This window comes from Acinonyx jubatus, chromosome D4, assembly GCF_027475565.1.
Source record: "Acinonyx jubatus isolate Ajub_Pintada_27869175 chromosome D4, VMU_Ajub_asm_v1.0, whole genome shotgun sequence".
NCBI classification, from domain to species: Eukaryota; Metazoa; Chordata; class Mammalia; order Carnivora; family Felidae; genus Acinonyx; species Acinonyx jubatus.
Genome location: NC_069391.1, coordinates 38,303,028 through 38,319,270, shown reverse-complemented (window position 1 = coordinate 38,319,270; position 16,243 = coordinate 38,303,028). Strand labels below are relative to the sequence as shown.

The 16,243-nt window shown below is 43.4% G+C and overlaps 1 protein-coding gene across 2 annotated transcripts in view; it reads left to right on the top strand.

Moving 5' to 3' along the window:
- The window catches only part of NFX1 (nuclear transcription factor, X-box binding 1), a 72,698-nt gene extending 62,635 nt beyond the window's left edge, over positions 1-10,063 (top strand). Inside the window, exons 18-24 of one of the 2 annotated variants that reach the window (XM_015073344.3) lie at positions 518-619; positions 1,137-1,178; positions 5,906-6,004; positions 6,621-6,687; positions 7,567-7,712; positions 8,452-8,556; positions 9,787-10,063. In XM_015073344.3, the coding sequence (XP_014928830.1) occupies positions 518-619; positions 1,137-1,178; positions 5,906-6,004; positions 6,621-6,687; positions 7,567-7,712; positions 8,452-8,556; positions 9,787-9,859 (634 nt within the window). In that variant the 3' untranslated portion in view covers positions 9,860-10,063. Of the gene's footprint in view, positions 1-517; positions 620-1,136; positions 1,179-5,905; positions 6,005-6,620; positions 6,725-7,566; positions 7,713-8,451; positions 8,557-9,786 lie in introns of those variants that run through there. The other variant, XM_015073349.3, reaches the window with a different exon arrangement.
- The last annotated feature ends 6,180 nt before the right edge of the window (positions 10,064-16,243 follow it).

The window sequence follows — 16,243 nt, the reverse complement described above, 5'->3', positions numbered from 1 at the left end:
AACGTTTATTTATTTTTGGGACAGAGAGAGACAGAGCATGAACGGGGGAGGGGCAGAGAGAGAGGGAGACACAGAATCGGAAACAGGCTCCAGGCTCCGAGCCATCAGCCCAGAGCCTGACACGGGGCTCGAACTCACGGACCGCGAGATCGTGACCTGGCTGAAGTTGGACGCTTAACCGACTGCGCCACCCAGGCGCCCCTGGAGATAGCATTTTTAGAGTATAAAGACATCAGAGTAGCTTTGACAACAGTGGGTTTCGAAATACTGACTGAATGCCAGGCATTGGCCTGGATATTCAAGGGAGATTAAATAGACTGTCTCATTGCTTAGAGCTGCTTAGAATCTGATTGAGGAGATACGACATAAACGTGTGGGTAGTTCATAATAGATGGGTTTCTGAAGCCACATGAATTGTCCAGTGATAGATTTGACTTGAAGGAAGTCTTCTCTGTACTTAGTATTAGAACATTCCTGTGAAACTGCAATGCCTTTTCTTCCCTTTTTTATACTTCAGAATAGCTGCTATTTCCATGGCCTCTAAAATAACAGACATGCAGCTTGGAGATTCAGTGGAAATCAGCAAGCTAATTACTAAGAAGGAAATTCACCAAGCCAGGTAATTTTTTAAATGTGTGTCTTCTGTTAGAATTAATTTCCAGAGGATAGGAACTATTTATTTATCTCAATCCCCCACAGCAAACCCTTGCACACACAGTAGGTGTTCCAACAGACATTTGAACTTAAGAGACCACACCCACTCCAATCCAGCAAATCTTATTCAGGATATAGCTACAACCAGAGAAGACTTAGGCCTCTCCTCAAACAGTAGCCAGAGGAAGCAGAGACCTAGATGTGTCCAGCCCAACCCACAGAGAACAGAGAACCAGCTGTGCCAAGAGAAGGAAGTGGCGCTGTGAGAGGGTCATTGGAAGCATTTTGGCGACACTTTGAGGCCCTTCTGAGAACTAGATTACCATAACCCAGAGGCCCACCCACCTGTCCTTGAAAGGGACCTCATGTAGCCATGTTTTGGCCAGAATCTGCTCTGTTTCCAGGTTGACTAAGAACTTATTGTTGGGTAGAAGCTGTGAAATCTGTGCCCTGACTTTTATTTTTTTCATTTGTTTCTCAAGGCTGGAGTGTGATGAGGAGTGTTTAGCCTTGGAAAGGAAAAAGTAAGTCATTTCAACTGCTGTTTATCTACTTGTCCTTGAGCTCTGTGAAGTTAGTGGGATGGAGCAACTGTTGAAGCATTCATTCAGCACCTGCTGAGTGTTTTGCTGCTATTGGAGAGCAGGAGAAATTCAATCATCAAGAATTGTAATGTCTAAGGATAAACCACTTAGGTGATTTCAGCACATTTCCGACACATGAGCTTATTGGTTTTGGGCATGGCGTAAACATCACATGCTACAGGATACTTATTCACTGACTGGCAGACTTCCTGATTCCAGTGGAGATAAGAGGCTCAAAACTTTTTTAATGACCTTTTATGTTGAAATATAGCATACATATAGATCAGAAGTGCACAGATCAGTGAGTCATCACAAAGTGAATACAGTGGTGTAATCCGTACCCAGGTCAAGAAATAGAAAATTACCAGAACACTTTTGTATACTCCATAAAGATAAAACATCTATCCTGACTTCTAACACTTCAGATTAGTTTTGTCTGTTTTTGGACTTTATATAAATGATGAAATCTTGTAGTTTGTATTATTTTTGTCTGGCTTCATTCATTACATTTGTGATCTTCATTCCTGTTGTTGCATATAGCAGTACTTGGTTCATTTGCATTTCTGCATGATATTTTAATGTATTAAGATATTATAATTTATTTATCATTCAACCATTAATAGGTATGTGTATGGTTATGAGTGTTGGGCTATTATAAATAATGCTCTGTTAATGGGGCACCTGCGTGGCTCAGTCAGTTGAACGTCCGAATTTGGCTTAGGTCATGATCTCATGGTTCGTGGGTTCGAGCCCCACATTGGGCTCTGTGCTGACAGCTCAGCCTGGGGCCTGCTTCGAATTCTGTCTCCCTCTCTCTCTGCCCCTCCTGTGCTCGTGTTCTGTCTCTCTTTCTCAAAAATAAATAAACATTTATAAATTAAAAAAAAAATGCTGTTAAGAACATCCACATACTTCTTTTGCCATATATACATACTCATTTCTGTTAGTTACAAACTTAGGAGTAGAATTACTGATTGATAGCTAATAAGTGTATTCATATGTTCAGCTTTAGTCAGTTCTCCACAACAGTATCCAAAATGGTTGTGCCATATTATACTCCCAGCAGCAGGGTAATAGTTCCCATTGCTCTACTTTTTTCTTCTTTTTTTTTTTTTTCTTTACATTTTTATTAGCACTTGGAATTGTCAGTCTGTTTTTGTTTTTGTTTTTGTTTTATTTTTTTAATGTTTATTACTTTTGAGAGAGAGAGACAGAGTGCAAGTGGGGGAGGGGCAGAGAGAGAGGGAGACAGAATTCGAAGTAAGCTCCAGGCTCTGAGCTGTCACCCCAAAACCCTGTGCGAGGCTCAAACTCATGAACTGTAAGATCGTGATCTGAGCCAAAGTCAGATGCTTAACTGACTGAGCCACCCAGGCGCCCTGGAATTGACAGTCTTTTTAATTTTAATCTATTCTTATGAATTTGTAGCTGGATGTCAGTGAGCTTTTAGTTTATATTTCCCTGATGACTAGTGAGGTTGAATGCCTTTTTATATGGTTATTGGCAATTTGGATATCCCCTTTTGTGAAGTGCTTAGTCAATTCTTTTAGTTATTTTGTAATTGTGTTGTCCTTTTCATATTCATTAGTAGGAGTTCTTTATATATTTTGGATGTGAATCCTTTGTTGATTTTCAGTATTGTATTTTCCTGCACTTAGTGCCTTCAGTTTTCATTCTCTTAATGGTATCTTTTGATAGGCAGAAGTTTCTGATTTTAATGTAATCTAGTTTATCAGTCGTCTCCTTAGATACTAGTGCTTTTTATGTCCTGTTTAAGAAGTATTTGTCTATCTTGAGATCATGATGATACTCTGTTATTGTCTAGAACCTGTATTATTTTACCTTTTACATTTAGATCTACAGTTGACCTGGACTGATTTTTTTTTTTTTTTTTTTTTGAGTATGGTTTAAGGAGAGTTCACAACTCAGTTTTTTTCCATATGAATATTCATGTGACCAGTACTATTATCAAGATGTCATTTTCCCCAGTCTCTCTAGTGCCTCCCTTGTCTTAAATCAGGTATTCATATTACGTGTGGATCTATTTCTGAGCTCATTCTGTTCCATCATGCTAGAATCATACTCTCTTAATTGTACCTTTATAATAATAAAGGTCTTACTATCTGATAGTTTATCTCTTCAAGCATGGTTCTTCAAGATTAACTTGACTGTTCTTGGGTATTTGCATTTTCATTTAAACTTTAGAGTTAGCTTATCAATATCTGCTTAAAAACCAATTGAATTGGTATTCAATTTATAGATCAATTTGGGAAATTTGACATTTTTATAATATTGAGTCTTCTAATCCATGAACAAGGTATACCTTCCATTTATTCCTGTCTTCTTTGATTTCTCTCAGTGATACTTCATATTTTTCTAGATACAGATTTTGTACATCTTTTGGTAGATTTGTCCCTTGCTGGTTGATGGTTTTGATGCTTTTTTAAGTGGTAATTTTTTTTGTATCACTTTTTTTTTCTCTCCTCTCCCCTCTTGTATCACTCTTAAAATTTTATTTTCTAAAAAAGCAAAACAAAACAAATTTAATTTTGTAATTGCTTATTGCTGGTATATAGAAATGTAACTGATGTTTGTTGACCTGTATTCACAACCTTGCTAAATTCACTTATTTCTTATTTCATGTCCTTTTCTAATAATAGTAATTTTATTTCTTTCCAATTCTTATCTGTTTTCTTTTTCTTGCCTCATTATACTGGCTCAAGCCTGCAGTACAGTGTTGAATAGGTGGTTGATAGTAGGTATTCCTGACACCAGAGAGCTTTAAATATTTCACTGCTAAATATATTTTCTATTAGTTATATGAGGATACTCTTCATCAGATTAGGAGGCATTTATTCAATGACTGGCAGACTTATTGGTTTTAACAAAGATTGGTTAAAATGTATAGCCCTGTAAAAATGTTAACAGTTGGAGAATTTAAGTGAACAGTACACAGACAGTCCCCAACTTAACAATAAACTGACTTACAATTTTTCTACTTCACAGTGGTGCAAAAGCAATTCACATTTAGTGGAAACCATAGTTCAGATTTTGAATTTTGATCTTTTCTCAGGCTAGTAATATAATGCTGTCTTATGACACTGGGCAGTGGCAGCAAGCTGCAGCTTGCAGTCAGCCGTGCAGTCATGAGGGTAAACAACGAATACATTTACAACCATTCTGTTTTTCACTTTCAGTACAGTATTCCTTGAGATATTCAGTACTTTACTACAAAATAGGCTTTGTGTTAGGTGATTTTGCCCAACTGTAAGCTAATAATGTAAGTGTTCTGAGCACATTTAAGGTAGACTAGGCCAAGCTATGATGTTTGGTAGGTTAGATGTATTAAATGCATTTTTGACTTACGAACTTATGATTGTTTTATCATTATAATATTCTTGTTACTGGGGCGCCTGGGTGGCGCAGTCGGTTAAGCGTCCGACTTCAGCCAGGTCACGATCTCGCGGTCCGTGAGTTCGAGCCCCGCGTCAGGCTCTGGGCTGATGGCTCAGAGCCTGGAGCCTGTTTCCGATTCTGTGTCTCCCTCTCTCTCTGCCCCTCCCCCGTTCATGCTCTGTCTCTCTCTGTCCCAAAAATAAATAAAAACGTTGAAAAAAAAAATTTAAAAAAAAATAATATTCTTGTTACTTTGTTTGGAAATTCCTCAAAATAAATAGTTAAACAAAAACAGGCAAATGCAGGCAAAGTATAGTCCTGTTTTATCTTGAAGTTTGACTTTCCACTACATTTTTTTTTTAAGTTTATTTACTTTTGAGAGAGAGGGAGAGCGAGCAAGTATGAGTGGAGGAGGGGCAGAGAGAGAAGGAGCGAGAATCCCAAGCAGGCTCCATGCTTTACACCCACCATAGGGCTCAAACTTACAACCCTGAGATCAAGAGTCATCTGCTCCACCACCTGAGCCAGCCAGGTGCCCTACCCAGGTGCCTAGTTTTATATACGCTAATTGCAACTACTTAAAGGGAAAAAAATCTGAAAGAAAGTGTATTAAAATTCAGTATTTGTGTTGTTAATGGAATTCTTCCCTTTATTTTCCAAATTTTCTGTAAAACAATATTAATTTTAATGATTATATGTCTACTTTATCTGTCTGATGTTTAGGTGAAATCTCAGAGATAGTCATCCCCATTCTCATCCCAGATAACCCAAGCTGCCAGTGTCAGCCAAGGGGTTGGCTCAGACCCATGTAGATCTGTCTTGCTTATATTCTTCTAGGAAGATAAAATCATATCTTGTCCCAAGTAGTTATTATTCCTTCCTTAATGATTGGGTTTACTGATGAGCGCCTGGGTGGCTCAGTCGGTTAAGTGTTGAACTTTGGCTCAGGTCATGATCTCACGGTTTGTGGGTTCGACCCCCACATCAGGCTCTGTGCTGACAGGCAGAGCCTGGAGCCTGCTTTGGATTCTGTATTTCTCTCTCTCTCTCTCTCTCTCTCTCTCTCTCTGCCCCTCCCCTGCTCATACTGTGTATCTCTCTGTCTCTCAAAAATAAATAATTTTAAAAAATTTTTATAAAAAAATAAGTAGGTTTACTGAAATGACATCATTAATGTATAAAGAAGTTAGGACTTGGTGGGCACTCTGTGTTACTGTAAGTTTTCCTCTCCTTCCTTTCCTTTTATTTACTTACATCTCTCTTACTTCCAGGAGATTAGCAGAGGCATTTCATATCAGCGAGGATTCCGATCCTTTCAATATACGTTCTTCAGGGTCAAAATTCAGTGACAGTTTAAAAGAAGATGCCAGGTGTGTATGTAACTTGGTACCACCTTTCTTAATTATGGCTTACAAGACTGTTTGGTCTTTTAAGATATAATAACTAATATGTGCTTGTCTGTGATTGAGCCAGTTAAAGTCTATATATCTATTATAAGAGATTATATGATGTTTAATAAAAATCCTTTTCTAGGTTTCTCGAAATTTTCCTCTAGAAGAATGGAGCATGGGGTGCAGGGTGTGTGTGTGTGTGTGTGTGTGTGTGTGTGTGTGAAAGAGAGAGAGAGAGAGAGAGAATGCCCTGTAGTAGTAGTGTGGGCTTCCATGGGGCTTGGACTAGCCTGAATTCCACTTCTGGCTCCTCACTTGGGTCCTCACTTGGGCAGTAATAGCTCTTATTTTCCTCCTATCTACCGGCCCTCCAGAATGCTCTTTCTCCATCTTCTCCTTTCTCATATTTGTTTTCTCTTTTTCTTTTCCTTTGTTCAGTCACAGTCAGTCTTCTATTATCTGACAGTTCCTGACCTCTGCTGTTTTTCTGCCCAATTGTTCATTGTCTGCAGTTTACGGGCAGAGAGGGTGGGTAGAAGGGATTCTCAGAAGAGCAGGAACAGATGAAATTAACTGTGGTGATTTCTCATTTCAGGAAGGATTTAAAGTTTGTCAGTGACATTGAGAAAGAAATGGAAGCCCTTGTGGAGGCCGTGAATAAGGTTGAAGTCAAAACATCCAACTGGACATGTCTCTAAGGCCAGCTTGATTAAAAAAAAAAAAAAATCCTAGAAACACCATCAATATAGAGTAGTTATAGGAAAAAGTCACAACTTCTTGATGATCGTTATCTTTCCCCAAAGCCCAGCCATTATAATATCTATGGATGCCTTGTCCTGGTTCAGAAAAAAACTCCTCAATCAAAGTCAGTGTAAATAAAATATTTTAGCTTAGTGCCTAAGATTGGGTGAAGAAACTCTGAACAATTGGAGGCATTCGGTAGTGATAATTGAATGCCTGTGTGGGATACTTAGGAAGACATGATCTCCAAAGGGCTATTATATGATAGGTCACACTGATTCTTTATTACCCCCAAGGCACAATAGAAACCCTGGGGTAAAAATGAAAAGTTGAATGACTAGAGCTAAAGAGTAGTGGGATAGACTCCTTTAAGAGAGTGAAGCCCTTGTCCTGGAGGTAGCTTTAAGGGAAAAAGTCTTTAATTTAGTCAGAAGCATCCAATCCCATGGTGACTCCCTCTTTATTCTGTGGGGATGTGAGTGAGGACAAGATACCTATATTAGATCCACATTTAATGAAGAGGAATTTCCTTCCTGCCATCTCCCTTAGCCCCTCCCTTTCCTCCCTTCCTCCCTTCTGCTCCCAGTTCCCAGCAGGACACTAGCATGATGGAGAAAATGGAATCATTGTTCCTAACTAGGAAACCTGTGCAAGTGTATTTCTCTGCTAGTGTGTCTGTATCTGCACACTCATGATTTTTAGCATAAAACATATTTTTTATAAGAAATGAAATTGTCTTGTTTTAGGTCTTTGATTTATTTAGTCATTTTATCAATCATTCATCTTTACCCTCAATACAGGGAAAGAATAGTAAGAAGAGCCACTGCTTCCCTCCCATGAACAGAGACCACCGTCGGATCATCCATGACCTGGCCCAAGTGTACGGCCTAGAGAGTGTGAGCTATGACAGTGAACCAAAGCGCAACGTCGTGGTCACTGCGGTCAGGTGGGTTGATCTTGTCATCACAGGAGGACCTGCTCATTGGAGCAGGCTGGACCTCGGAAAGCAGGATCTATCAATGTTTGCTTTCCTTGCTTCCTCTCTTAGAAGAATAGATAGAAAGCCTCCTTATGGGATAGCCATTCTGGCACAATCAAAAAGTCCGATACGAAGGTCTGAACCAGAGAGCAAAGCCCATGCCTCAGTCCACAGGACAGACACGTCTAAAGACATGCAAGGCTTTTATCTGCCCCAATCCACAAGTGTCACTGGAGGCATCATTTCCTCAGATACCGGGAGCAGACCCTGAGGGCCTGGGTTGCATGCCTGCCCATCACATCTGTCCCCTTTTCCCTTGTCCTCCTGGCATGATGAAAACAAGATGCTAGACTCTGATTCAAGGCATCCCCCATAAACAGTGTTTGCCATTAGATGAGACTATGGCTGTGTTATGAGCAGGGAAGTGACAGTGAGGATCTAGGATCACTGTCAGAACCTGAGAGAGTAGGAGGGACTTCCAGAAGAAAAAACGTGAATATGAGATGACAGGAAGCAGGTAACAGGCCCAACAGAGATGAGTGGAAGGGATGAGGGTTAAATGAAGGTGACCATGCCTGAGAGGAGACAGGTCACATCGGAGCACTTAGCAGCAGCACAGTGAAAATCATGACTGGATTTGCAGCGGTCTGCCTGTCTCCATAAACAATTCTCACTTTTCAATACTTTGTGTTCTGTCTTTTATCAGAGGGAAGTCCATTTGTCCTCCTAACACGCTGACAGGTGTCCTTGAAAGGGAAATACAGTCACGGCCTCCACCACCAATTCCTCATCACAGGCATCAGACAGACAAGTAAGGATCCTTCAGCTGCTTTCCAAAGGGCCCTGTCTATTCAGAAAAGCCAGCAGGGGCTAAACTGTCCAGGTCTCTACCAGCCATTGGCAGCCTCTCAGGCCTGGCCTTGGGGGGCTTTATTCAAATAAGTAAGGTGTGACTGGGGTGTCAGACACATTTGTTCATGCCAGAGGGGTCCCAGGTTTGATGTTTATAATGCCCACTTCTCTTCTGGAGAAAAGTCATTGGACATAACTTCCATGGTGTAGACGGTGACACTGGGAAGTGGACTCATTGTGTCACAGCGGATGATTTAGGAACGTTACATGGTTCACAACATTTATTCTGCAGATGGATGTGGGATAGTGGGCTGAGGTTGCAGTGAAGGTGGGGACTTTAGCGTTTTGCTCTAGTGACCTCTATATGGTTTGTATCATTTTTACAACAGAAACATATATTCATGATTTAGAGATAAGAAAACCACATTGGCAAGCAGCAAGTCTCAGAAGCAGGAAAGAAGAACCATCCCCTTTTCCTTTCTTTTCCTTTGCCAGAAAGGAAGCTGGCTGCCTTACTGTGACTGAGGCAGCATTGCTGAAAGTTGCCCTGAAACTCAGCAGGGTCCCTAATGCTGTTCTGGCCTTCCACATAGAAGCTTTACCAGAACTTCTTATACAGAACTTCTGGGAGGGTGGGAAGGGCAGTTTATAAAGTCACCATGAGGGCCATAGCAATCGGTGTTCCCTGGGACTGGACAGGACGGCTAGGCGTTGCCCGTTGGGCACAGCCTTAGCAAGGATTGTCTGGGTCAGTGTGGCTCCATAGGACCAGCCCTGCTTCACCCCTGTAAAACAGGTGGCCTGGATTCCAGTCAGCCCAGCTGCATATCCACATGGGCAGTGGTTTTGGAAATGTGAGGTATTCTACATGTTATTTCACAGCCATGTCCAGTACCACCTGAACATAACCGTGTGGAGTCTTTGGCCTGTTTGCGCCATGCTTTTTTCCTTTTGTTTGCTTTAATTTTGTATAAAATTTTATTGTAGAAAACTTTCAGAGTCAAGAGAATATTATTAATACAGTGAACCCCTGCGTGCCCATCACCAAATTTCAAGTTCCCAACTCATGTGTGCCCCACTGTCTTACCAAAGCTTTGCAAATGGCAAATCAGCTGATCCTTAACTTTCTGAAGACCTCAGTCCACTTCCCCCAAACAAGAAGACTGATTATTCTTTGTTTGCTTTTCAGGAATCCTGGGAGCAGTAATTTACAGAAAATAGCCAAGGAACCAGTAATTGACTACTTTGATGTCCAGGACTGAGAAGATCAAGATGCACTTAGATAAAAGAAAGATTAGGTGTGATGGAGACTTGTTTGCCAGCAGAAAATCATGCTTGTTCCCAACTGCCTGGTGGACTCACACACAGCCTCACATACTGTCTTGTACTGATACGTCCAAAGCATGAGTGTATCAGAAGTCCCCTTGTCCTCTATTCCGTCTGTATAAAGTGTTTCGGTACAGCCAGATCTGACTGGATGGTCATTAGTGATTCGGTCATGTATTTGCAGAGGCTCCACCATCACCGTGATTGCTCGGAGGGCTGGGGAATATTGGGTTTGATTTGGACAAACCAGAATTTTAGCCTGAAAGCAGCACTTAGTCATAGCCTCAGTTGTCCCAGTTATCCCTCCTCCTCGTAAAAATGTCTGCAACATCAACTGCACCTCACTTTTTGGATTAATCCAAACTGATCACAATCTTTGGAAAGACACAAGTGAGCTTCTCAGTCCAGAATACCAAACATTGAGTTGGTACACCATATCCAGAATCACACATTGTGTTAAACCCAGCTATCTTATCTGAGTCTTTTGCCAAAAACTCTCCTAGGTCTATCTGGCTGAACTTAGGGGACTTGGAGATCCTCGGTGCCATCATTTCTGGACCTAGGAGAGGGATCAGGGTGCTTTACAGAACTCCATTTTCTAAAGTCCAGGGGTGTGGCTCATACCACATCCCTGAGCTTGTCTGGTGACAGGTTAGCTTTATCTGCCATGACAGAAGAGGACGTAGAGCAAGCTCCTCATGCTGCCAAGTTCAGTGTGGCCTCTGTGTACTGAGCAGTGTAGCCCTAATTCCTCTCTGGTTGAGAAAGAGTCTCAGGTGGATTTACCTTTCCTGTGTTGCTTTCTCCCAGGTCTGCAGCAGCTATATTGGCTCTCCTGGTCTCTGAGCTCTGGACTTCTGTTTGAATATACACAAAAGTATTATGTGGACAGTCCAGGACTTATCCCAGCAGCCCTCTGGAGGCACTCTTGAGTCTCCATTAAGGCAGGTGCACTGACAGTTACATTAGTTTGGCCCTCTCTGGCCTTGGCACCCCTCCAGCTTGGAGGCCAGACTTCCAACAACTTTCTCCAGAGCAAGCCACGAGCCCCAGAACAACAGAAGATTTCAGAAGTGACGTCACAAAACTGGCGCTTAGTTTTCATAGGAAGAGCAGGGTCACCCTTTGGTCCTGACCCAGACAGTCTGCCTTGAGAGGCAGCAAGTACAGGAGCAGAAGAAGCAACTGGAGGGAAGAGATGGAAAACTACAAAACCACCTCTACCTGGACCCATTTAGCACAGGGTCAGTAGCCCCAAACACAAGAAGCCCACAAGTACCTGTTACATCTCTGAAGCGGTGGTTCATTGGGTGAACTGCATATGGAGAGCATCTCAGGAGGCAGGAGACCTGATTTTAGACGCCAGCTCTGCCACATAACTCGCTGCTTGGTGGAATGGAGGTATCACCTGCCTTACCAGGTTGTTGTGAGGATTAAATGAGATAAGACACATGGAGGTGCTTGATCTATCATAGGTGCTGGAAGTTTATATAAATGATATTTGGGGGCGCCTGGCTTTCTCAGTTGGTAGAGCATCTGACTCTTAATCTCAGGGTTGTGAGTTCCAACCCCACATAGGGTATAGAGTTTACTTTTTAAAAAAAATACTTGGTATCTGGAAAATATATACTTCATACTATTAGCCAAGTAAAAAGTATAGAATGCTAAACATGCCTACCTTCTGGTAGGCTTATGTGCCTACCCCATGCAGCCCTGTGCTAGGGCTGTGGTCTATTCTTTCAGTTAGTAATGCCCCAGAGATCACATCCCTGAACACATATTTATAATGGAATTGGTTGGTCTGGCACAAACAGGTCATTAGTCTGTTATTAAAAGTTAAGGGGAGCTATAAGAGGCTCCTGTGATATTGGAAGTAGGAATGGGTTAGCTCTTGTGGTTGGGAGAAGGGAAATGGGAGGAAGTTTTTGGGCTGAGTCTTAAGATGGTAGACTGTCATTTGGAGAAGAGAGGCATGCCAAGTGAAGGTAAATGGCATGATGTGGCTTGCAGTGCGAATGAGGAAAGGTGAATCGTCCAGAGTGGGCAGTCAGCTAGAAGGACATGTGATGAGGCTGGAGAGGTAGAAAGAAAGGGGTCAGCTGTGGAGAGCCACAAAGAGCCACTGGAGGGTCCTAAGCAGAGAGTCACAGTAAAGGTCCAGATAGGAAATATTATAGGCTTTCTGAGTCTTAAGAGTTTCTGTTACAGCTACCCAACTCTGCCATTGTGATATGAAAGCGGCCACAAACAATACATAAGCGAATGAGCCTGACTCTGTTCTAGTGACACCTTATTTTATAGACACTGAAATCAGAATTTCATATAATTTTTACATGGTACAAAATAATGTAATTTTTTCCAGCTATTTAAAAATTAGAAAACCATTCTTAGCTCATGAGTTGGACAAAAACAGGCAGCAGGATGGATTTGCCTAAGGACCTTAGTTTGCCCACACCCTGCTCTAGAGCAGTGTCTCAGACAGTGTGTAGAAGGGATTGGAGGTTTAACATTGAGGCGAGAGGCCCAGCCAAGAGCTATAGGAGTTATCCACCTGAGAAGATGAGGATGCTGGGGGGTGGTGCTTCAAAGGGAAGAGATTCAGGAGGTCAGATAGGATGCTGAGTGCCGGCAGGTAGCCCCTCGGATCACCAAAGGGACCCCTCACCCCCCTCAGCAAGGGGAAGCTGCTTCTCATGGGTTTGGTGGATTCTCCACTGAGCACTGGCCTTGGACATGAGCATGGACTAAATCCTGTGGGCACCGTGACCTCATACTATTGCTCCCTGAAAATCAGGTGATCTCATTCCTCCCCCTTCCAACCCTACCCTCTTCTTTGGCAGGAGATTCTTTATGGGGCCAGAGCTTTTCAGAGACCCAAATTCTTATCTCTGGAATTCCCTCTGGCTTGTGTGGCAGGGCTGGCTCTTTTCAGCAGTGGTGCCTGCCTGACATGCCGTGGGAGGTTGTATCCAGGATTGGAGATGAAAGCGGCCCTCCTGAATGCAGGGTCTGTGTGAAGCAGCTCTGGATCCTGTCCTGGTCAGGCCAGAGAACAGACCAGGGGAGGGGAAGAAGGAATGTCAGTCTTGTAAGAGGTTCAAAATCTCACAGAGTGGGTCCTGTGATTTACGTTTGGAGGGGTAGGGTCCTTCCCATATGGTGTCAGCCTTCTTGCTTCATGCCTGAAACCCTAGAGACCTTGTTCTCTAAGGAGAACCTACCAATGTGCCTTCCCTTCTAAAATTAGGGAGGGAATGCCTGGCCACCTTCACAGACCTGCCTACCTTATCAGTCCCCTCCTATGTCCTGTAATACCTACTGAGAAATTTCTCCCTCCCAAGCTCACTACGTGGCCACGACTCAGATGTCCCATACTATCTCTAATGGTCTTGTAGAGCTCACAAATCTCCAGGGAAAGCTATAAGCTAGCCTAACCCCTCAGTCTACAAAGGCCTACCCCAGAAGGGAAAGGCTCCATGTGTCACACTCAATGTGAGCCAGACCAAGACTGGAATCCAGGCTTTGGGTTTCCCAGCCTAGAACTGCCCCTAGGCCGGGAGGGGTCTGAGTCTTCAAGGAAAAGGCAACTGTCTTCCCCAAACAAAATTCCTTTGGAGTCCTTCCCAGTAGCCCAAGCTGCCCTCAGCCCCCCAGGCTTCATGTGGTTGCTCTTTATAAGGCACAGCGTGGCTACACAGAACCTGGCTAAACTGCTAGGACACCCAGTTGGCTGCCTCAACTCACTCTGTGAACCCTGAGCAGTTTGCTTCCATTGTCTGGGCATTGGTTTCCCCATCTGTCAGGTCGGGAATAGTTTCAGCCCACATGCTACCTGAAGCCATTGGAAGGCTAGTGGGTAGACAGGATCTGAGAGGCTGGGATATTCTGTCAGTTCAGTCAAGCGTTGAGCCTATCCCAGGACCATCCCTCAGAGGATAGCCCATTTGGGGGAAGGAACGGAGCAGTTGTGAAGCTGCTCTGGCAACAGCTGGGGCTTTCAGTCACCTCCCCTGCTTCTACTACTTCCACCCCTGCCCCCCCCCCAGGCTTGAGCCAGTGGTGAAGGAGTCTGAAGTACTCATGCACCCACTCCTTCTCAAAAGTCTCTTCTGATAGTAGATAACAGCTTTTGAGCACTTAATATGCACCAAGCACTGTGCTCATCTCTTAATCCTCAAAGCCCCTTGAAGCATATATTCTTACTATCTCTATTTTACCAATGGAGAAACTAAAGGTTGAAATTAGGTCACTTGCCCAAGATCACTCAATGAATTACTGGGGATCTGAAGTTCCTATAAAGTCAGACTCAAAACCTGTGTCCTCTACTATACACAGAACAGGGACAGTTCACACACATTACCTTGGAGTCCTTGGGACTGCGTTGTCTGGCAGGTCAGGACAGGTGGAAGAAAAGCTTATACTGTGTCCCAATGTAGAGAACACCAGCAACCCCCAGATGATGGGACTTTTTCCTAGGATGGCCACTAGGGAGCAGTATGTATCCCCAAACCAGGAGCCTGGGGCTGGGATGGGATAGTGCTTACACTTTGCCTCAAAAAAAGCTTTTACTTAAAATTTGTTAGTAGTTTATAACCAGTATCTTCATTTTTTTATGTTTATGTATTTTTAATGTTTATTTATTTTTGAGAGAGAGAGAGATGGAGTGTGAGCAGGGAAGGGTCAGAGAGAGAGAGACAGAATCTGAAGCAGTCTCCAGGCTCCGAGCTATCAGCACAAAGCCTGACACTCAAACTCATGGACTGCGAGATCATGACCTGAGCTGAAGCTGGACGCTTAACTGACTGAGCCACTCAGGCGCCCCAATGTTTGTTTATTTTTGAGAGAGAGACAGAGACAGAGAGACAGTGCGAGCTGGGGAGAGGCAGAGAGAGAAGGAGACACAGAATCTGAAGCAGGCTCCAGGCTCTGAGCTTTAAGCACAGAGCCCAATGCAGGGCTCGAACACAGAACCACGAGATCATGACCTGAGCCGAAGTTGGACACTCAACCAACTGAGCCACCCAGATGCCCCAATTTTTTTTTTAAGTTTATTTTGAGAGAGAGAGCATGTGGGGGAGGGGCAGAGAGAAAGGGAGAGAGAATCCCAAGCAGGCTTTACATTGTCAAAGAGCCCAACACGGAGTTCAAACTCACAAACCATGGGATCATGACCTGAGCTGAAATCAAGAGTCCCACACTTAACTGACTGAGCCACCCAAGTATCTTTAAAACTTATAACCTTTCCGATTTTTTTTAATTTTTTTTTTTACATTTATTTATTTTTGAGAGAGAGAGACAGAGCACAAGTCGGTGAGGGGCAGAGAGAGAAGGAGACACAGAATCCGAAGCAGGCTCCAGGCTCTGAACTGTCAGCACAGACCCCGACGCGGGGCTCGAACCCACAAACCTTGAGATCACGACCCAAGCCGAAGTCGGACGCTCAACCGACTGAGCCACCCAGGCGCCCCCTGTTTGTTTTTTTAATACTGTTTTCTGTTTGTTTGCATACACAACGTAAGCACAGGAGGAAAATCTAAGTCATGCAGATATCTGAAGAAGAATGTCGCAGGCAGAGGAAACCGCCATTGCAAAGGCTCGGTGGTGGAAACATCATGTACCTTGAAAGAGCAGCAAAGCCATCAGCTGTGGGAGAATGAATAGGGAGAGAGAAGCAGGGGCCTGGAGGCCACTGGAAGTCTTTAGGCAGAGGAGTGAGTGATACAATTTGGCTTATTTTTTGAAAGGATCACTCCAACTGCTGTATTGAGACTAGACCATAGGGGTGACACAGAGCAAAAAGACAGACTGGGAGATGATCAGAAGACCACTCTGTCTGTAATCTAAGAGAGGTAATGGTGGCTCAAACCTGGGTGACAGTGGCGGGGTGATGAAAAGTGGTTGGATTCTAAATGTATTTTGCAGGTAACACCTATAGGGTTTGCTAACAGCTAGGGTGTGGGTGGGGTGTGAGAGAGAAGGGGCTCAAGGATGACTTCAAAGATTTTGGCCTCAGCATTGGGAAGATTGAATTTGCTATTTACTAAGATAGGAAAGAGTGTGGGAGAAACAGCCTTGAGGGATGAAAATCTGTCCAGTGGGTGGTTGTACATAGGATTGGACAGGAGATCTAATTTGGGGAGCTGTGAGCATATAATGGTATTTACAGGCTGGTAAGGTCATGTTGGAAGGGAAGTTGAAAGAGAAGAGGTCCAGGGACTGTGCCCTGGGCATCCTGTCATCTACAGGGCAGGGAGCTGAGGACAGGGCAGGAATCAGACATTTCCAGAGCCAGAGCAGGAAGTTGAAGTTGCAGGACTCAG